The following is a 24080-nucleotide window of genomic DNA, read 5'->3' as shown; positions in this document are numbered from 1 at the left end:
TAAGAACATTTTGTCATGATGGTGCAAATCGGTTGTTTCATTCGTGGTATAATTTGATGATATTATGAAACTTTAACAACCAACGTGCGATTTCTCAATTTTAGTCGATCATACGAAAGTGCGGTTGAACGATGTGGGTCTCAGGTTTACTGGAGCCGATTACATTAATCGTAATTATAAATGGTATGTTATATTAAAATGATTAAAATGATTAAAGTTATTATATATGTAATGACCACAATAATTTTCTGGTATTGTTAACCAGTTCAGGAATACAAAAAACTATTTACAAAAGTTATTGAAAAGAAACCTACAACTGTTATTTTGGATTTTAGAACGAAGAAGGGAAAGGTACGTGCACGGGTGTCAGCGTTTCTGAGGACTCCTGTATATTCAACAAATGTTACATAGCCACTCAAGGTTATTTGTCCAATACCATTAAACTTTTGACACACGATTTCTCAAGAGAATACTCAGGTTATTGAAATAACCATCGAAGGAATGGAAAGAGAAAAGGTATATACGATATAAAAATCATGAAAATGAGAAAAAAAACCAAAATTCTTGGAACCTCAATGGATTTATCCCTATCATTTTAAAGTAATTTTTTAATGATTTTTCGTCGTGTTTCTTATTTGCATTCGCTTCACTATAAGGGAATGATTACGCTTGAACTCATACCGGAATCTTGTTATTAATTATACAGAATTTTTCAGCGCAAAATATCGTCATTAAAGTGTAGTATGGAAGTTCGCCATAGTTCGTTACGTGTTTCAGTATTAAAACATCATGAATTTTCATTCTTTTCTTCAACTATAAAAGAATTTAATATCATCATGAATTTAATACAGCCTATCGAAAATTTACTTGCAAACATAAGAAAAATGTGAATTTTATGAAATTTGTATGAATTATTATTCGATTCGGAAAGGTCAAAGCAAGAAAAGCTGATTTTTTAATCATTATCATAATATTTTTTGGATGGAATTCTAAAACAATTTCAATTGTTAATAAATGTTAATATAAAAATCCGAGACTCTACCGAGTCTCTTTATTATATAGGCTTGACCAGATCACGGGGTGTCCTTCGAATCTATGATTGTTTTGAATTTCTAGACGACGTAATTGTGTGACAAGATCAATAGCCGCTGCTGCGAGTCCAGGTGGTCCAACAAATCAGTCGCTCACTGTTATTCGTTCAATTCTCATGCATAGTAGCGTCAGTATTGGAAGAATCGGGCCATTACAGTCGTCGATATATATGTTCATGATTGCGATAATAGTGAGTCAAGATTTTAAACAAAAAATGTAAATAGTAATGAATTAAGCTTTCAAACTGAAAATTGTAATAAAAAGCAGTCTCTGTTTACTGGTTTTTTCTTTTTCTCCAAATAATAACCATCTTTTGTACTCTTAAGAATTTCTAAATCATGATATGAGGCATGACATGACTTTTCCTGAACGAATTTAATTATTTAACATAAGGTATTTATTTACATGTTTTCTTGAAAGATCAAATCAAGTTTTTTTTCTGATGAGTAAGAAAGCTTGGATAAAAAAAAACTGCCCGTTGAGTGACGCATGTGCGTGTTAATAACATCACGTTGGTTGACTATATCTCTAAAATTCCAACCGATTGCCCAAATATTAGTCAATTATAGAGTCTATCATAGTCTATCATAGTATTAAATAAATCTTTTTGACAATCCTTCGCTCTGGTTACTTTCACTGGACTCATGGATCACCACATTTTGGTATAGTAACAATCCGCTGTCCTCATAACCGTAGCAAACCAAGAATCACAATTTTTATTTTTAAATACTACTCAATCAATCAATCAATCTAATCCGCATTGAATGAATTAATGAGAATCAACACTTACTGTAGAGTATACATAACTTTATCCTGTTCACTTTCGTTGCACTCTTGGATCACTGCATTCGGATATAGTAGCAATCGCTGTCCTCATAACCGCAGGAAACTGTGAATTATTATATAACTCTGGCTTTTGTTCGCACATGCTCAATTTTTGGATTATCAGATTTTGCTATAGTGACAATTCGCTGTACTCATTACCATAGTAAACCTTAAATCATTAATGACAAAAAACTACTTGATCAATCGGACCCACACCAAATGAATTTATTACAATCAAGACTTATACGATAGTATATCTTCAGAGCTGCCTGATCGTTCCTTGCCAATAATTGATAGAAAATGACAACCATGCGACTAATCATATGTTCAACTAAACCGATCTAGTTATTCCAGGCATCCCTTTTTTAATTATTACGATTAATTCAAACATACATTATATATACAAAGAATGACACACAGAAGTATTTTAAGTTTTAATCAAATATTTTTATTTTGAAAATGACAACCATGCGACTAATCATATGTTCAACTAAACCGATCTAGTTATTCCAGGCATCCTTTTTTTAATTATTACGATTAATTCAAACATACATTATATGTACAAAGAATGAACCACAGAAGTATTTTAAGTTTTAATCAAATATTTTTATTTTGACATATTTAAGGAGAATGATGGCAAGCCATGGCCTGCTAGAGCTGTCCATGATAATGATTCTGAAACAGACCAAAAGGAAAACAATGTTTGGTAGATTGGAAAATAAAACAAATCAATCGTATAAATTTTTTAATTTCACCTTTCGTCCACGATTTTGACCGCCGCGACCACCTCGCCAATTATCCCGATGACGATTGGCAATGATTTGCCCTATGCGTTCGTTCAAACGCGCGATGAAATCGATTTTTTTGGCCTCACGAACCCGCCATCCCGCTCGTGTGCCTCGTTCTGGAATGAAAAATGCGAAACTTTAAGACAAACTGGCATCTTAACGACTTGAGGGTCTTTAAAGTATTATTAATTAATGTTAATTAATAAATATTTCTCCTTACTTTTTCTCTGCTCCTCGCCGGTTTGTTGCGGCCGATGTTGCTGCCCGCTCTGCTGGCCATTATCTGGCGGCCCTCCGTGGTCTCCTTGGTGGTCCAGATCGTTATCACCTCGTGGTGGCTCACTGCCGCCCACATTACACTCCCGACGCTCGCGATCCTCGTCCATTCTTTTTCTTTTCTTGCAATTAAATGAACATTACAATTAATATCATTGCTGAAAGGAATGAACTATTCATTAAATAAAAATTCAACGAACACTCCTTACTTTGATACGTCTGTTGATGGCGCAGGGTAGATTCGAAATGAAACGCGGAAGTATGACCCTTCAAGATGGGAGTGTGAGTTTGAAAAAATTTTCTCACCAGATGGCATTTTTAATATCGAGCGTTATTGTTACGTTTATCTTCAACAATCGAAATAAACATTAATGGCCATTTTCTCCGACGCGGTTCAAACTCAGTTCAATTTTTTTCATATAGTTTCGAGATAGGATGAAAACCGAGTTTAAACTTAATTCATCCTAAAAAATTGAACTGAGCGAGTGTGAAACGCGTCAGAGAAAATGGCCATAAGTGAAAGTAATTTATGTGAATTGTTTACATTAAAACAGTAATAATGGCCGTTTTCTCCAATTGCATTCTGTGGTCATACTTTCTCGCTCTCTTCCGCACTCTTGCACGCTTTCGCTCTATTCTGTGGCTGTTTGTTCCTTACTGCAAAAATTCATTCACATCTTTTCCATTTTCATGTTAGATGAAAATTTAACAAAAAAGCTATAAACGAAATAACACGAAAGTTTTGTAATATATTGATTATTAAACCTGATTTGCCTCTTTACCATAAAAATTGCAATCATTCTTTCCTACGATATTTTTAGACGAAAAAGGTACAAATATAAAACGTAATTAAACGTAAACAATTAAAGTAATGCAAGTAAAGGTAAAAAGTACAGTTGTAAAAATAAAAGAAACTTTTTATGTTGAAAAAAGCAGTGTAGGTAGTGCCCATGATTCTAACATCAGCCATCTAGGGCGCTCATGATCGGCTACAATTGCAACGTCAGTCGAGGACTACGCCTACACAGCATTTTTATTTTGGTTTAGTAAGGCCCAAGGTAGTAGAAACCCGTTTAAACCAGTTAAAAGGGGTACCAGTGCCCCTTTCAAAAAGTGACAGATATTTTAGTAACAATTTTATAATATCTTGATTGAAAACATCAGTAATGCCGATCTCAGAGTTAAAGTGTAGTGTTTCATTGCATATTAGTAAGTTGAAGTGAGAAGTTTAATTCGATAAGTTAAGTAAAAGTGACGTTAAGCGAACAAACTATCAATAAACAATTGTTAAAGAGGAAATGTGTGACGACAAAGAGAAAGCGGGGAATCCCTACCACGCGCTGACATTTACTGATCACTTTTTACCGACAGATGGTAACTTCATCGAAAACAACCACATTGCAAAGATACTTAAATTCTAGTTCCTTTATTGTGGATACATTACGATTATCAAATTATTATTCCGAGCAATCGCTTGTACGCACGATTAAATCAAATGCTCGATTAATGGTCCCGTGGTAATAAACAAACAAAATAATAGTATAAAATATTTATTAAACAAGCACTTTTCAATCGCTGGCTACATTATTATAAATCATAATTTAAATGACACTCCGTAACACTTCTTGGGAATCATAACCGTCAACATAATCTGTGGCTATGCATGAAAACAAGCCATTTTGAGCCTATTTAGACCCTACCTATTGGAGATAGGAAAAAACGATAGAAATGTGGTAAATAATCAGCATACATTTATAACGAATAGTCAGAATCAGTGGTTAATTAAAATAAATTTCAAAAATCGATTTTCGCACAGTCTACATTGGAATGGTTGGAATGGTTGTTGTAAAACCGATTGTATTCTAATAAATTGTAATCGAAAAATATTCGTTTGGTGGTGATAGGAATTTTATTGAGAACGTTTGTTGCAATTCGATTATATCGATCTAAGCGCTCACTCGAGAAGAGAAATCGAGTATGCATGCTTCTTCCGCACTCTTTTGCACTATTTACCACTCATTGGCATTCTTTTTTGTCTTGCACACTATATTTCTCTCTTTTGTACCTTTTTGTACTCTCTTACCCCCTCCTGCTCTCACTTGTACTCTCTCGCATTCTTCCTCATTGTAATCCACTCTCTTGTACTAATTCGCATACTGCTTCGCACTTTCTTCTCTCTCGTCTCGCAATCCTGCTAATATATATCATTAAAAAAAACAGTAATGCCGATCTCGGGATTGGAGTTTAGTATAAGGACGGTGCAAATAGACTACCGTGCCACTAGTGATGAAAAGTGAAAGTTTTTGGGGATCTTTTATCATCATTATTGTATTATTATAACATTACATTATTATTATGGTTATTCTTCTTCTTCTTCTGTTTGGCTATACTCCCGGCAACCCGGTACATGAGTCTAGCCTGGCCACTGGATTATCCGCTTCGGCCAAGGATCGATTATGGTTATTCAATCAAAGTATTGAAAGTGCCACCGTAAAAGTTTATAGTTTATGACATTAGAGGCGCCACGAGGACTTTCGACCTGCTCTCTATCGAATCTGCATCATACCTATTTCCCTCTTACAAATTAAAAATTTCTCGTTCGCCTCCTGTCGGAAAAAATCTGACCTAATATGAAAAAAGTTTCTTCGTCATATAGTGGCTTTTGTTAACCTATGAAAACTCATTAACTTTCTTCCGTGTGAGAAAATCGAGACTGCATTTATTTGTGATATTGTGATGTAATAATAGTGTAAAACAATTTGTAAGTATTTATTTATATAATTGTATAAATCCTTTCTTTCTCTTCTTCAGAAAAATTCAATCATCTAATCCTAATTCTTCATAGAAACATCTTTATTTATTTTCGTGGACATCGAAAATCGTTTCACATTCAAATTATGTTTATTTTACGTGATCGAGAGATGTAACGAGTGTCAATAAGCGTGGTCTGTGAATATCTTATTTTATTTTAATTGTTTATACCAGGTGATTTGTTTTGTGCTTTAATAACCAATCAACAAGAAGACCTCTGATTTTATCCTTCATCGTCTCTTAATAACCAACCAACAAGAAGACCTCTGATTTTATCCTTCACCGTCTCTTAATGCAAATTTGTTATCGGGACCTGTCATAAGCCTGTTTTGGAAAAGGTTTTTCTTCAATTCAAGGTACAGATAATTATTTTTACTAATGTTTGTTTTTCTTTTTACTAAAGTTGCATATATTTTACGCGATCGAGATATGTAACGGTTGCCAATAAGCGTGGTCTGTCCATATCTCATACCATCGTTCTTTATAACAATGATCTATTTATCTACAGGGGATTTATGTTTTATGCAAAAACCAGGAAGACCTTCTATTTTATTCTTTACCTTGTCTGATTGTTGTAAATTTATTATCAGGACCTGATATAAGCCTGTTACGGAAAAGTTCTGTCTTCGATATAAGGTATGGAGAATTATTTGTATCAATGATTGTGTTCAAACAGAATTAGCTTCTAGTTAATTAAAGGATTCTCATATTTCATGTACTACAAATGCTGTAAATGATTAATAATAAGTCTTTCATTGCTGGATTCCAATTTGAGCAAGAGTGCGTGATTTTTCATTACAATTGATAGTCTCTGATCAGGTACAATTCAATTGCATTCCAAGTTCCTGCTGTCAAAATAGGTTGTATTTATAGAAGTAAGCCCTTATGAATTTCTCTATGCGGTGTTCTCAATGAAAAATATACCATTGATTTTGTTTTATAAAGAACTGTGATTCAGCTTTTCTAGTTTGTTTGTTTTTTACATTGAGCGTGGTAAAAAGTGTATAGTGTGAAGAATGAAAAAAAAAACAAAATATTAACAATTGTTAATAGTGGCATGATGTTAATTTAAAAAAACAGCTGGTGCGAGCCCCTGCCACTTTGTAATTAGATGAATAGCAAATAAAGTTTTATCGCTGTCTTTCAGTAACAGTTTTCACACACATTTGATTTGTTTAGGGTGATTGAAAACTCATATGCACAAGATACCATTGCAGCAAATAAACATGAGTGAAATTTAATTCAAATCAATTTAAAGAAAAATCAACCCCTTACTTTTCTTTGATAATCAAAGGAAGTTATTGTTTTGACAAAATAGTGTTTGCTGTGAGCTACAATAACTTACAATTTTACGCACAGATTTGTTAAAAGTTCTAGTTTTGCCATATTTATGATAAGAAGTTTACTTTATGATAATCGTACTCAAAGTATATTCAAGTCAGAACAATAAACAAATTGTAGAACAAATTTGCTCAACCCTAGTGAGTCATAATAATAGACTTATTAAAACATTCAATACATAATAGGTTTACCAACAACAGTCGGTATAGTTTGGTAATGTCGAATTTGCATTTTAATCAGTCAACCGATGAAACTTTTCATATTCCGGAATGTCTCTGTTTGTCAATTTTCAAGTTGGTCAAATTGATCAAGCTTTCGAAGAGCACTCAGGATTATCATGAACTTGACGGTAAAGTTCCTTATATCAAAAATAAAATAAACACAGGATGGTACTGAGATATATGAACAGTGATAAATTTTTTGCCTTTTCGTAGCTAATTCTCTATGTCAAATTATAATTGTGTTACAACCGGTGCAATCGCTATCTGGTGTGAGCTTGTTCATGAAGTATTCCATTAACGTCTTCACATCTTGTGTTTTCATTGATATATGAATTATTGTTTGTATTATATACAATTTTAAAAAATCAACTTTTTCATTTTTTATAAACTCTTATTCTGTAAACGTTAAATGGGATTTTGGTTTGAATATGAGCTTTCAATTAATCACCATTGTTGATTATTATTTTTATATACAATTTAAAAAAATCAACTTTTTCATTTTTTATAAACTCTTATTCAGTAATTGCAAAAACGTTAAATGGGATTTTGGTTTGAATATGAGCTTTTAATTTATATTGCTGCTTATCACCATTGTTCATTATTATTTTATCAACTAAAAATATTAAAAATGTAGCATCAATTTTTAACAGATAATTTTCATTGATAAGTCATTATGAGGAATCTTTTTCACTACATGATGGTTCCTGTACATTGAATTATTATTATCGTTCAATTGAAATTTTTTACCAAATGATCAACGAAAACGTGATGTAATTAAATTTTTAGGTTTAAATAATTGAGGTGAATTGATTAATTGAACAAACAATCCTGCGAATAAAATCTAAACAAATATTGAAAGCAAAAGCCAGCCGTATATCGCTAGTGAACTCTCAGCGAGTCTATAAAATACGAACGTTTCTATTCCGCTGGCAACAGGGCCTTCCCATACACTAATGAATTACGTTTACACAGCGCTTTTATTCTGGTTTAGTAACACCCGGTGCAGTAAAACCAGTGTTAAAATACACGTAAACGGTACTTTACACCCAGAACAACTAAACCGATCTAGTTTCTCTATTCCTCTTGACCAACGGGTATAGGTTGAACAAACCGGAATGATAGGAATAAAGATGCGGTATTAAAATTAGGGTATTAATTATAATGGACCAAATTTCAATTCGGGAATAAAAATTTGGGGTCATCAAAATTATTCCCAAAATTTTAATAACGAATAAAAATTTTGGGTCATTAAAATAATGTACCAAATTTTTATTCCCGAATCAAAATTTGAAGTATAACGAAATCGAGTTTAAAAATATGTACCAATTTTAATTCTCGCCTGGAAATTATTAAAAATTATGTACCGAATTTTAATTTCCGAGTTTAATTTGTAATGCTGAATTGAAATTTGGGTACATTAAAATTATGTACCAATTTTAATTCTAAAATGGAAACCAGCACCCTATATCCAAATTCTTGAATGAAAGTTTAAGTTTTATTCACATTTGAACAAACTTAAATTTGGTAGATAACTTTTATTCTTCCGAATTTTAATTCGGGAATTAATATTCAATATTTAAATTTGTTACCCCAGATTTTATTCTGGATTCAAAATTTGGTACATAATTTTACTTTAATGACCTCAAATATCAATTCAAACAGGTGAAAATTTAATTTTCGTATTGATTGAATTTATATTTAATAATTTTTTGGTTATCCGAAAAATTATTGCAAATTAATTTGCAAAAAAATTCCATAATTCAAGTTATGTTAAATGCCACAACGTCGCACCATACACAATTCCTTGTCAAAAATTTATTAATTAAACATAAGGTATGGAAAATCGTTCTAGAAAAAAAATGGCTTTCACTTTCCAAAACTCTCCAAAACCTGACTCATTACTTAAAAATAACTGTTCACATTATCATTGCAATGAAAAATAAAACCCCGTAATAAAACTCTTCTTTCTATAACTAAAATATTGCTATACAAATTTTTTAACAAACACGGCATCATTTTAACAAACACCAGATATTTTCAATAGTATTAACCGTTTCAGAGATATTTGCGAATAAGCGTTTTTTAAAGATGGCGGCTAATTTTCGCGGTTCTGGACAATAGAAACTTGGTTTTGTACTTAGGAGACACTCTCTGATATAATCGAATCAAAAAATCAATTATTAGGATTTTTTGCGGAGCCACCCATTTTCAGTGCTAAAATTCCTGGAATAATCCGGGTTTAAGTTCACCCACAGCGGCAACGTCAAAAACAAAAAAGTTGCTTTAAAATTTACTAAGGCCTTAGCATTCTACATTTAACCCACCGCGTGAACTCTATATTTTCCGTTGCACGGTATGAACACTGGGTATTTTAGGAAATAGTCGAGTTTACAACGTTTTTTAGACTTCCAAAAAATCTGAAAAAATTCTGGGTCACTTATTGGAGTGTCTACTAACATGGCTCAGCAGCTACCAAACCCTGAAATTTAAGACCGTTGTTTTAAATTTAAAGCCCGCCCTCTATTCATAAGAGAGAATTTCGAGTTTGAAATTTCGACTGTTCTTTTAACCGGTTGACTGGTGAGCTTTTTTCCAGTTTTTGTGCCAAAACTGGTACGAGCCAATATGTTACTGAAAATCACGATAATTTATTTCTGAGGGTTTTCAAGGCTGCTGATTCCATTTTCATGTGATAAAGCATGAAATTTTCGCAGTGAAAAATTAACAAATTTCACCCTGAACCCTTATTTTTTACATTTTTCGGGGGTATATGATCCAATACCAGTCAACCGGTTAAAAACCCAGTGTTCATACGGCGGGTTAAGATCATGCCTATATTTCTACAACACAAAAGATAATGGAAATAACGAGGAAAAGAGGATACGGTATTGACGATTTTACCACCATTACTATAAAACTGCGTAACAAAATAATTAGAGCTCTGAATAATCAGCAAAATGAGCGGAACAATATTTCTTGATTATCAAAGATTTTTTGATATCAGGAGTATAGAAAAATGATATTTTTTAATAAAAAAAGGAGTGAAGGAGAAATTAGAGAAAAAATATTTCCTAATAACAAAAAAATTTGGGGAAAAATGATTTTTGATAAATAAACAAAAAAGTGATGTTGTGTCCGCGAAGACCGTCGCGAAGGGACGAGTTATCAAGGACGAGTATTTAAGGGATTTAGGCCAAAAAGCTGAACTCCAACTCGATACTTTTACAATAAGTTAACTATAAGTTTATTTAAGAAGTTACAAATTCGAGGTTTTATTGCCTCGAGACCAATCGTTACAATTCTCGTCAAAGACTGTCGAATTTTGGGTTAGTCGATAATTTTATAGATTTGGGGGTTTTCCCCTTTTCGTGCGAATATAACCTAGATTTCCTTCTGGAAGTTTCGATGTTGACATTGAGGGTCGATGAGCTCATTCGGGAGCATCGATATTTCGCCATTGCTGCGTTTGCGCTGAGAGTGCTTAATTTGTTTTAATGAGTGCGATGTACGGGCACAAGAGTGAGAACAAAATATTTTTCAACACAACATAGGAATTCCATTTGTGATAACGATTTTCAAGGAAATCGATGTTTTCCTACGACTAATACTTATGTTTATCGAATGTTAAAACTTTGAAAGGATTGTAAAATTGAAACTTGCACAGATTTTGCCAACAAATAGATGCTCATATGGAGTAAAATCTCTTTTGATATAATTATTGTCATTTATCTTTATTTTTTTTCTAATGTCTGAATAAATTCAATCAACCATTAATATATCAACTATTCATAGCATGTTCAGTTGGATGCAAGAAACTTTCTTTTGTGAATTTAGGAATAAACGTAGCCACAAAATAAGATAATTGTGATTGCTCGGACATTGCACCTTTATTATGAGAAAAAAATGTTGTTATGCGGATGAACTTGAACAATGCAGCTATCTCAATTTGGAAAATGAGTGTGAAGCAGCCGCAACTGCATTAACATGGCCTTCTCCTGTCACGTTAAAAAATTTTTGAAGTCGATCCTTCAAAGCTTTGATGATTTTGCCGACTAAAGTGTGGCACAACCCTAAGTGACTGAAACAATTTACTAATCTTCTTATGGAAATAAGTGTGGGAAATCCATAGGAGCATACTTTTTCCTGTTAATTGATCAACCACCGACATGATTTTCTTTTAGAATAGATTTCGCTTAATTTAATCACAGACATGATTTTCCTTTGGAATGAATTTTGCTCAATTGAATGATGAAAGAGACGCAATTGCTAAATTAATATCATGCGAAAAAAACTTCTTTAATCTTGTCATTCTTCTTTTGTAATGAATTCTTTTCTCCTTAAATGTGGCGATCTATGTAGCGAGTTTATCTTTCTCTCTATATTATCTCACGTTATCAGAGTCTAACAAAATCTTCACAGTTTGCTATAATGTTGAAACTCCATCTTCCTGGATACCGACTCTCCATTTCACTTATTCCCAGACGGAATTGTACCCCTAGGAAAAAAAAGGTTGGGACAAGTACATTGATGGTCCCTCGTTTGCTGATAATTCCATCCATAAAAAAAACTTGAAAAAAATTTTTTTTTAAATTGTAAAAAAAAATATTTTATAAAAAAAATTACAGAACAATTCGAAAAAAATTTCACAAATCTTGAAAAAACATTATATTAAAACAAAAACTAATCTGTATCTATTTTTTAAAGTGTCAAAAGAATCAAATAACAAGTAAAAAATAAAAAACCGAAAAATCGCGCTTGAAATAATTTTGGAAACCGATGCCTCATTCTTCTTATTTGATTCGAACAGCTAAATCAACTGAAAAAAATTCCATCTAATTTACGTGCGGCATTAAAATTTATTATATTAATTCGAGGCCAAGTATTTTCTAATGAATTGAAAAAAGTTACCACTTGAATTACGTGCAGCATTAAAATTTATGATATCAATCGGTGGACAAGTATTTTATTAGTAACTCCAAATTTTGACATTATTAAATTCTTCTAAGAAGCTTTTAAATCCAAAAAAAATCACATGAAAGCTAGTCATATGTTACTCTATGGTGGCAGAGACTTATAAGAAAATCAATTCTTCTCAGACTTTCAGGATCCTCTGGTATTATTCACAAAATTCGACGTCGATTGGATCGATACAAATTATGTTTAAATATGTGTTAAAAGTACTTGTCCGGCCCATCACTATTCATTTAAATAAAAATCAATCATGAAAAAATGGAATTGTATGGCAGAATCCGGTTAAACATTTATTGAAATGCGATTCATTATCAGTTTAATGTTCTTAATAGTAGTATAGGTTAGTTCTTATTCCGAATGGAATTCGTTCGCTGGAAGAATAATTGAGAAGCAAAAATTGCCGTCATTGAATACAAACTGGAGAGTTATTTTTTAAACTTGAACATATATATTATGTACAATTATTTTCATTTATCAATGGACAATAATATCCCTTGTATATTGCGGAACAATTTCTTTGCTTTTTTTATTAACCCTCTCGGACCGTATGTTGCTTCTACGCAACACGCGCTTCCAGGCCCAATAAAACTGCATCGGTCAGTAAGGTCGGGGTTTTAACTGACTATTTCCATCAAGCAACGTTAGATTGCACCATAGAAACTCCTAAACCAAGAGATAAACTGCTTTAACCCATCGAAATATCAATATGAATTCGGCGTTTCATGTTGAGTTGGCGTTGTATGAAAAGGTGCTTTAGTTATCGCAAAAGAAAAGTGAGTACACATTTTTTTTCGTACTCCAAACGTTAGTTCCTTTCAAAGGGAAGCTAACATTATGTATTTAAGATATTTGGTGCTAGATTCATTCGTAAATTTTCCTGATTTTGCTCCCCAAGGACCTGGTGCTGCCCGTAGCGAACATTCAAAAATTCATATTTCCCAACAAAAAAACTGAACTATCACAATGGATTCGGAAACTAGAAAGTATTTTGAGATAAAATTATGAAGGGAATCATTTTCCGTCAACGCGAAATAGGTCTCGGTCTGAGAGGGTTAAATTAGTGCAATTACGTAAAAATTACTTGAAGATAATTCTCTCAATTCCCTCTGCATGGATACTTGTGATCCATCAGTTCTAGACAAGCACTGATTATTATTGCGATGAACAATTTAAACGGAAAGTGATGGGCCGGACAAGTACTTTTAACACATATTTAAACATAATTTGTATCGATCCAATCGACGTCGAATTTTGTGAATAATACCAGAGGATCCTGAAAGTCTGAGAAGAATTGATTTTCTTATAAGTCTCTGCCACCATAGAGTAACATATGACTAGCTTTCATGTGATTTTTTTTGGATTTAAAAGCTTCTTAGAAGAATTTAATAATGTCAAAATTTGGAGTTACTAATAAAATACTTGTCCACCGATTGATATCATAAATTTTAATGCTGCACGTAATTCAAGTGGTAACTTTTTTCAATTCATTAGAAAATACTTGGCCTCGAATTAATATAATAAATTTTAATGCCGCACGTAAATTAGATGGAATTTTTTTCAGTTGATTTAGCTGTTCGAATCAAATAAGAAGAATGAGGCATCGGTTTCCAAAATTATTTCAAGCGCGATTTTTCGGTTTTTTATTTTTTACTTGTTATTTGATTCTTTTGACACTTTAAAAAATAGATACAGATTAGTTTTTGTTTTAATATAATGTTTTTTCAAGATTTGTGAAATTTTTTTCGAATTGTTCTGTAATTTTTTTTATAAAATAATTTTTTTTACAATTTAAAAAAAATTTTTTTTCAAGTTTTTTTTATGGATGGAATTATCAGCAAACGAGGGACCATCAATGTACTTGTCCCAACCTTTTTTTTCCTAGGGGAAGTTTATGGTTTGATATTACGTCTTTTTTCTCAAAAGTTCCTTATTTATTTTCAGTTGACTATAGGATTTTAGTTTGAATTTCTATGGATTATTTATGATTTTCGTCTTATAACGTTGGTTTTCTCGAAAAAAGACCTATTTTTCGTCAAAATAGTACTGAAAATATTTCGGCACAGGTCTGTCCTTGGACTTTGGCAATTTTTTTTCTTTGTACTCTGATATGTTTTGTCAATTAGAAACCTAAGCGCACGGCCGCAAGCGGGTTGGAGGCCGGGATATGATTTTCGGCTTATAACGCTGGTTTCCACGAAAAAGGACCTATTTTGCGTCAAAATTTTACTGGAAATATTTCGTCACAGGTCTGTTCTTGGACTTTGGCGCTTTTTTTCCTTGTACCCTAATATGTTTTGTCAATTAGGAACCAAAGAGCACGGTCGAAAGTGGGTTGGAGGCCGGGATATGATTTTCGGCTTATAACGTTGGTTTCCACGAAAAAAGACCTAAATTTCGTTAAAATTGTACTGGAAATATTTCGATAGAGGTTTGTTCTTGGACTTTGGTGATTTTTCTCCTTGTCTTCTAATATGTTTTGTCCATTGGAAACTCAAGAGCATGTAGCAATGCGTGTTGCGGGCTGAGATATGATTTCCGGCTTATAACGTTAGTGAAAAGAAAGGAAAAGAGGAAAGACAGATCAAATTGAAGACACAACAAATCCAACAGAATTGGCCATTTTTAAATGTCGCTTTTGCATTCTGAATCTAGACGTTTTCGTGTCATCCAAAACATACCCCCGATGAAATATATTTCCAAAGTTTGCAAGTGGCCGCTGAGATCCAATTATCTACAGTTTGATAGTTGCGGAAAAAAGGCACCCGAAAACATTTATTGTGTCAGAACTCAAAGAAGCAAAAAAAACTGAGGGTAATTAATTCTACAGAGCAACGGAAATCAAAGACGTTTAAGGTATCTGCATTGGTTGTGGAGGAAAACAATTTCATTTCAGGATAATTTAGAAATAAATTTAGAAATTAAGAAATTTAGCATGGAATTTAGAAAAAAGAAAATGAAGTTAAATAGTAAAGATGAAAACTTTTGTGATGAATTTTTGAAATTACATGTTACGGTTGGAGTAAAAAATTAAAATGATTGGCACACATGCTGCGACACAAAAATATCAAAGTTTGAAGGTATTCACTCCATACCGCAGTAATACAAACTTCAATACTATTTGAAAAGAAACACTTTAGAACTTGCTGAACAAAATTCCATTCCATATTACTATAATCAAAGATAGGGGGTGATACTAGCACATATACTTATCCACAGAAATTTCAAAGTTCGCCGGTATCTGCTGCGATTCAATGTATCTGCGCAATTAGTTTGGAAGACAGCAATTTCAAATCCATCCATAAATGAGCAACTGAAGACTTTTATAATGAATCTTTCACTTCATATTTATCTCACGGTGAGAGTCAAAAAGTAAAATGAATGGCACAATATATAAATTTTATAGTTTGCAGATTTTTGCTGTATTTCAGTGATCCAAATATATAGTATTATAGTGAAAGGGTGTTAGAAGTCATGATGTTACATTAAAATGACATAGCGCACATAACATTCAGAAATTCTGTAGGTTTCCATGATGTTGGCAGGCATTATACTCAATCGCATCCAAAACTGAGCAACTGTACACTTATCGTAATGAATGTTTTCACCAATAATTCCACATTTGCAGTTTGCAGAATAGGAATACTCAACATACACGTTATTTCATAAGTATTGTTGTCAAAATTTGTGTTTTCCTACCGCATTCCGAAGATTTAACTTTTCATATTATCAGCAAAAAAAGCATCCAAAGACTTTTTGGAACAAGTTTCAAAATTTATTACTCGACAGGCCAGGTGGAAAAAGTATAACTACACTTATATCAACACCAGAAACTGTTTTGAGAATCTGATATACAAAATGTGCGAATAATGATCATAGTTGGAAACCACTTGAATCAGGTTACCACAATCAGCATGAAGAAATGGTAGAAAATGAAAAGACACATATTAGGCAACCAATTAATAATATGTATCGATCCGCTGCAAACCGATGGAATCAAAACAAGGATCGGAAAGAGCAGAGCCAGACTCAATAGGAAGCAAAATATGGGAATATTCAAAAATAATGATGACACAAAAAATAAATTAGAAAACATTTATTCGATTGGAGTTTCTCACATTATATATACTAACAGTTCCGTGTGTTCTTGTATTATTAATTATCAACCATGATATTTCAGATCGCAAAAAGAAAATTTGACGTTATAGGCTGACGAACATTTTTCCTTACAACTTCCAGACCTATTCTTGATAAATTCATTTGCCTTATTTATATTATTCACTAACCATGCGAACGTTTGTTACATATGTCCCGCACTTCGTAACGTCAAATCCCGGCCGGTTCGTTACCACACAGCTATCAAAGGGAACTCTTATATATAACCTACATAATTACACATGATATATAATCACGCAACTGACGATATATTTACACTGAACAATATTCCGCGCACTCTGGTTTAATTGAAAGATTATCTTAGTTGACACTTCCAATCGAATGAAATAATGAAATCTTGAAAAGTTTCGTTGACATATGCATCGCGCATTTTTTTATATTTTTTATTTTCACACACAGATCAAAGTCTACATTTAGGCGGCCGCTTTTATACCGGTTTAGTATTCCACAAGTTTTAACAAAATAAATATCAATATGCACTTCGTTAGATGACGTGAAAATTATTTTTATTGTCCCGCACGCACTTCATAACATCATAACCCCAAATGTCAACATGACGTGAAACTTCACCTGGTGACTTTCGAGTACTTTCGAGCTCTCGAGCTTTTTAGCTTTCCGCCAAACTTCCTTGCTCTTCTTCTTGAATGTCATTGGCCCAAAAATTCTCTCACTCTTCATTGGTTAAAACAAAATTTCTCTCACCAGGGATTGGTGATCATGGGGGCCAAGAGGCCTATGTTTGTAGCGGTTGGAGTACGCGTATACAGATCCGTAAAATCCTGAATGTGTTAGTAACTTTTGCATAATCTTAAGCCCGTGCAAAGTTTTTTCTCAGAAATTACGACACCGAGCATGCTGATTTTGGACTCATTCGACAGAGAACTTCTTAATTAGCTAAAAGTTCAATTTTCAAAGCCGTACATAACTCATGAGCTTTGCAATTAAAGAAAATCACATGCCAATTTTACCCCCACCACCGCGAATCGTTTTATTCAGAGAAAATATAGTCTCGGCGAGAGCCTCAGGCCAGCAGACGACAGGGCTGTCAATGTACTTGTCCCGAGACTCTACCGAGTCTCTTGATTCCGTGTTCTTCACTTATATTTCGAAGGTTTTATGGAATGTAGTTGAGATGAGTTGGTACGTACTGCCATTTTAAATTCATCAAGCAACTTAAGTTTTTGACAATAACTAAAAAATATTTTTCACCACACATGCGTCGGAAGTTCAACTTTCCGAAATCGGAAGATTGAATTTTTAGTGCATGTGCGGTGAAAAATAGTATACACTCCAATAGTATACACTATTTCAAATGTTGCCAAGCTGCTTTCTTAGTACCGTTCATTTGTCTAATGGTCTTCAAATAAACTACGAATTTGTGATCTATCGAAAATTCTTTATTTTGATTTTACGTATTTATTGTTGAAAACTTTTCTCCTAAATATTGAAAACAATCGCCGTCTTTGTCCAAAACTTCGACAAACTGCTTCATAAGATCAAGCTTTATCTCTAGTAGTGACAGCATAGATCGAAAAGGTTCAATCGTTATCCTGGATCGGAGTCTGTTCTTGATGGTTATTCTGTTTGAACATAGTATTTACTTCTGTTAACTATTTTTTCAAACCTTTTCTGCAAGTTAGTTTCTTTTTGCTTTTTCACATATTGAGTTTAATTGAATAGAAAAATACATTTGTTTTCATTAAGATTTATCTTGAACAATTTCGATCTGCGACGACAAAGTACAACGGTAAATAAACCAGAGGATTCCTTTCCATAAGTTTGTTCATTTTCGCTTTCCCACTCGAAATAAATGGATCACGCATAATTGTCTCGGTTCTTTAAAATTCGTCACGATTAATTTCCGCATTTATACTCATATATTTCATTTCTTGAATATTCATTTCTTGAATACCGTTATCTAATGAAAAAAAAAAAAAAAATAAGAACACTGCATTCTCCAACTTGATGTGCCTACACCTAATCAGTACAATTTTTTTTGTGTGCAGGTGTTCGCAACTTCCAGAGACATTTCGTGAAGAGGCCTTCTTTCATTTCACATTATTCCTTTGCAAAATTTTCAAACGGCTGTTATTTAAGCGCTTTGCAATAGCTGCATCCAGCGCTACATCAAAAGCTGCTTCTAGCGCTACACTAAAATTTGATTCTAGCGTTATTCTGAAAGCTGCTTTTAGCGCTGTACTAAAAGCTGCTTCGAGCGCTATACAAGGAGCTGTTACGTGTAATGTACCGAAATCTACAGCGTGATTTGAACTGAAAGTTTCTAATAGCGGTACTAAATATTTGTTTTTAAAATGGTTATGAATGAATTGAAAACCGAAGATCGAAATATTATAGCCCGTGGCGAGTGGCTCACCGAGGATCATATTGATACTTTTGGTTGCCTTTTAACAGAACATTCCAATTTCGAATTTGTTATGCAAGGCACATGGAAAGTACAATTGCCTCGTTATATTGATGCAAAGAGTGCTGATAGTAAATATATTCAAATATTGCATAGCGCGGATGGTCCCAACAATGCAGGAGGGCATTGGGTGTGTTCATATTATGATACGCACTCCATTTTCATTTATGATTCGCTTAACAGAAAACAGTTGCATCAAAATCATAAGACATATCTTGAAGGTTTGTTTCCGAACTATCCGTTCGATCGGCGTCCCGTGAAATTCCCAGTCGTGACCAATCAACCAAATTCCAACGATTGCGGTGTATTTGCCATCGCTTTTGCGACATCTCTTTTTTTTAGTGTAAAACCGGAAAAAATAGAGTATGATGTTAAAAATATGCGCCAACATTTATTGAAAATATTCGACACGGGAATAATCAGTCATTTTCCTCGCATAGTTAAAGAAGGAGATTCTACTAGAATATGTTCATTAAATGAATTAAAAAAACGAAAGCAAAAAGTTTTAACTACTAAAACTCGACGGCAAATCCATAAGCTCTCTCAAGATTCTCTAGTCATAAGCAGAACCAAAGTTCACGATTGTGTAAATGGTACAGTAAGTCAAAAGCTGACTATTAGTAAAAACCATTCTCCAGACGAACGAAATCTTTTGCTCGTACCGAAAAAGTCTCACGTAACCAATTCGTGTCAAACACAGCAGACGATGCATCCTCATCTTAATGGTAATGATGCATTTTCTGCTATACCACCATTGACAGGACTAGGAGCGTTAACTAATCTGACTGAACTGGAATGTCCCGTTATAGCAAAAGTAGAAAAAACATGCTCCGGCCTCAGAAAATGTATACCTCTAGCAGTCACAACTTTGACGGAGAGTAAACGCGATGAAATGAGAGAAAAAAAGTTCGTTATTAATCGTCTGAATGATGGAAGTAAAACGGTTATGGATAAAGAATTTTTTGAATTTTCGAAACCTAATTGCACTAAGCTTGGAACAAAACGGGGAAACTCTGATCGTGGAAATAATTTTCAAACTAAAAAACTTATGGATAGAACATTTGGTAATTCAATAATGACACAGTACCAAACTCCTGAGCAGAATAAAAAACGAAAGATTTCTGTTACAATTAGTGCGACACCTGAGAACCCTCCAAAACGTCATAAACTTGTATCTTCCAATCCTATTAAAACCTATGCGAATAAATATATAGATATTAAACTCAAGTTGCACCTACACCAGACTCCTTGCAAAAACATACACTGAATCATATTTTTCCGTACAGGCGACATTGCCAATGGCTGCTGAATACCATGAGCGTTTGTCGGAAATTGCAAAAGATGCTAAAGAAATAAAAGAATTAATCCAACAGAAAGTAGATGAAATCGAAAAGGATCAAGAAAATAATCCAGATTCAGGTAACCAAAAGGTTCCACATGGGTGCGATCCAATCGAGGCTGATGATGCTATGAAAGATTTTATTAATTTGGGCGCGAATGAAGCTCATAAGGAAAAAAATGTTTCAGATATGATCCTAGAATTGAATGCAGATCAGAAACGCATATTCGACTCAGTAACCAATGCAATAAATTCTGGAGAAATACTCAGATTATATGTGAGCGGAGAGGGTGGAACAGGCAAAAGTTTCTTGATAAAAACCATAACGTGTTGGCTTAGACAAGTGAAAAACAAGGATTCGGCGGTAACTGCTCCCACTGGGATAGCTGCCTTTAACATTGACGGATTAACTTTACATAGATTGCTTCAGCTGCCCGTCGAACATAATCGTACACCGAAATATCGGGAGCTGTCGGATGCAGCTTTGAAAGTCATTAGGGATAATTTTAAAAACGTTGATCTGATAATTATTGACGAAATATCGATGGTCTCAAATATTACTTTAATGTACATTCATCTTAGATTGACTGAAATTTTTGACACCACTGACGTTGAAAATGGCTGGTTCGGGAAAACAAATATTATAGTTTTTGGTGATCTTCTACAATTGCCACCTGTTCGGGAGGAACCAGTGTTTATAAAGCTTTCAAAAGAAAAGGTTGAAAAATTAATTGGATCGTTGAGTAGCATCGATTTGTGGGGCAGTTTATTCAAGTACGATGAACTAACAATCAATATGCGTCAGAAAAATGACGTATCGTACCGAGAAATGCTTTCAAAAATCCGTTTGGGTTGCATAGATACCGAAAGTATGCAAATGTTAGAGTCGAGAAAGATTGAAATAACATCTTCGAATATTCCTGATAGAATTAAGGAGTTGTGCGATTATATAAGTACATTGCAAACGGACATAGTTTGTTTAATGCCTACAAATCGCATGTGTGATGTGTTGAACGAGGCAATGTTAGATCGGATCCCGTCAAAAGAAATCCACTTAGTTGCTGAAGATTTAATCGATAAACCATCGTTTAAAAATAGGGTTACGAAGATTTTACATCGGTGGGAGGATGACATAAGTCAAACTGCCGGGCTCGCTAGGGTGATTTCAATTAAAATCGGTTCCAAAGTTATGCTTCGACGTAATATCGATGTCACAATTGGTCTCGTTAATGGAACGATTGGCGAGGTAGTTTCGGTCTCTGAATCTTTGGATGGAAGTACAATTAAAGGAGTCACTATCAAACTCACAAATGGTATGCAATATGATATAGAGCGTGTAAGCGTTAAATTCGAAGTGATCGACGGTGTTTACGTAACGAGGAGACAATTTCCTTTGTGTGTTAGTTATGCTATTTCGTTTCATAAAAGTCAAGGATTAAGTCTAAAATATGTTGTTATGGATTGCGCGAACACTATATTTAGCTGTGGCCAAATTTATGTCGGTTTGTCGCGAGTTACATCTCTTGAAGGTTTACATCTAATAAATTTCGATCCATATTCTATTCGTGCTAATTCTATGTGTATTAGTGAGTACAACCGATTGAGAAAATTGTATCGACCTGATCTAGACAGTATACAAATTCCCAATACTCGTGGACCTAAAACACACGATGTTGTTTGGGCCGTACCAAAAGGATTGACTGATGTGCAAATGCAAGATAACGTAACATGTGATCGGCAGGAAAATATTTTTACCGGATTTTTGAACGTTGATGGCATATCTTGTTATGCTAATGCCGTCATTCAATGTATTTTCAATTGTGAGCCCATTGTGAAACTGATGCAACAAGTAGATGATTGTAAACCTTTATCAATTGCATTGAAAATCTACAAAACTAAAAATAACCCCCCCTTCGCTATAAATGATGTTCGGAAATATATTGGCGATAAATTCGTACAATCCATTCAACGAAATGCATTAGAATTTTTCAATGCTGCATGTGAAGTCATATCATCCGTCAAAGCCAATGTACAATGTCAAATTTCGGCGAAAGTCTTTTGTAAAGCTTGTAGATATACAACTAGTCGGAACGAGGAACATAGAAACTTTTTAACTATAGACGTTTTCAATACGAAAACAACATTAACCTTTCAAGAAGTAATTGATCGTAGTTTAGCGCAGTGGAAATCAGCAACCATCCCTTGTGATAATTGTCCTGCCATGGAAAGAAGTGTGCGATACTCTTTGAGCTCGGTCTCGAAGATTTTAGTGGTCGTTTTAGCATTACCGGCGGTTGATCCGAAAACGAGTAAAAATACAAAAAAACAGTGCAAAATCAAGGTTGTGCCGAGCTCTAAAATAAAATTGTGTGGACATATATTTAAAGTTGTAAGTGCAATATTTCATCATGGGGAACATGTCACCACAGGTCATTATACGTGCATGATCCGCCATGGTCGTTCATCCTGGATAAAAGTTGATGATACCACAATTGAAAAGAGAATATGGCCCGTAAATGCTAAAAATTCTTATATATTTTTCCTGTCGAGAGAGTGAATTGATCACAACATTCGTAATTCTATAAAGTTTAATATTTCCATTGATTCGTTAAGTGTAAATGAGGTGTAAAGGAATCTTTACCAGATAGAAATAACTATTATAGATAATCATATCGAACTTTACGGGTTCTCTTTTTTACAGTTTTTATTCAATAGAACACTAATCATATAATCATATCGAACTTTACAGGTTCTCTTTTTGACATTTTTAGTTCAATAAAACACAAATCAGTTGGAGTATTGGGTACAAGCATATGGAAAAAGGCACCGGGATTTATATTTGGGTAAGCCACATAACTTGTTGGACGATGAATCATGCATTAAATTCAGCGACTCACTCATATCGTGAAATACTACTGCAATTGTGGTGAATCGGTCAATAATACAGTTTTTAAAATATTACTGAGATATAAATGAGGCAGGATGGAGAATTAATTTTTAATTTTCATTATAGCATGTCATCTTGGAATCTCATCGATTAACCTAGTTGGGTTAGTCATATTTTACAGAGAGGTTCAACTCCGGTAGAACTCGCAACGAATTTGCAAGCGAGAAAATGTGGATTAGGCCTCTTGGGGATACCACGTAAAAAAAAACGCGCCTAGAACTCTACCCCTGCGGTGGTGTGGAAAAGACTTCGCAATATCATATCATACCTTCATCATGAGTATATAATCATAAAAAATAACTACAAACAGAACAAACTCAAATCCTATAGCCACGAAAACAAGAATGAAGAATTCTTGAGAAAAAAGACGTGATATCAAACCGTGAAAATTCCCCTAGGGAAAAAAAGGTTGGGACAAGTACATTGATGGTTCCTTGTTTGTTGATGACATTATAAAAAAATAATAATTCCATAAAAAAAAATTGCATAAAAAAAATTATTCCATAAAAAAAATAATTCTATAAAAAAAATTCCATAGAAAAAACTATTCCATAACAAAATTTTTCAACACAACAATTAAGAAAAAAATTTATAAATCAGAAAATTATATAACAATAAAAATCCACCATAAAAAAAAATTCGATAGAAAAAATTCTTCCATAAAAAAAATAATTCTATAAAAAAAATTCCATAGAAAAAACTAATCCATAAAAATATGATTTCAACACAACAATTGAGAAAAAAATTTACAAACCAAGAAATTATATTACAATAAAAATCCATAAATAAAAAAAAATATTCAAATGAAACGTGATCAAATACGCCACTCAAAAATGTGGTTAATGTAATAAATAATGAAACTCGTTAGAAAACA

At 33.5% G+C, this 24080-nt stretch overlaps 1 protein-coding gene across 1 annotated transcript; it reads left to right on the top strand.

Annotated features, from left to right (window-relative positions):
- The first annotated feature begins 3206 nt into the window (after window positions 1-3206).
- On the top strand, window positions 3207-23423 carry LOC122410978 (ATP-dependent DNA helicase PIF7-like). The gene is made up of 6 exons (XM_043419489.1): window positions 3207-3263; window positions 18596-18737; window positions 19559-19863; window positions 20207-22067; window positions 23009-23102; window positions 23306-23423. The coding sequence occupies exons 1-6, from the start codon at window positions 3207-3209 to the stop codon at window positions 23421-23423; spliced, it is 2577 nt and encodes an 858-aa protein (XP_043275424.1).
- Window positions 23424-24080: the final 657 nt, after the last annotated feature.

Source organism: Venturia canescens, chromosome 5 (assembly GCF_019457755.1).
Source record: "Venturia canescens isolate UGA chromosome 5, ASM1945775v1, whole genome shotgun sequence".
NCBI lineage: Eukaryota > Metazoa > Arthropoda > Insecta > Hymenoptera > Ichneumonidae > Venturia > Venturia canescens.
Note: the sequence above shows the minus strand (reverse complement) of the source record. Positions and strands in the feature narration are given on the sequence as shown.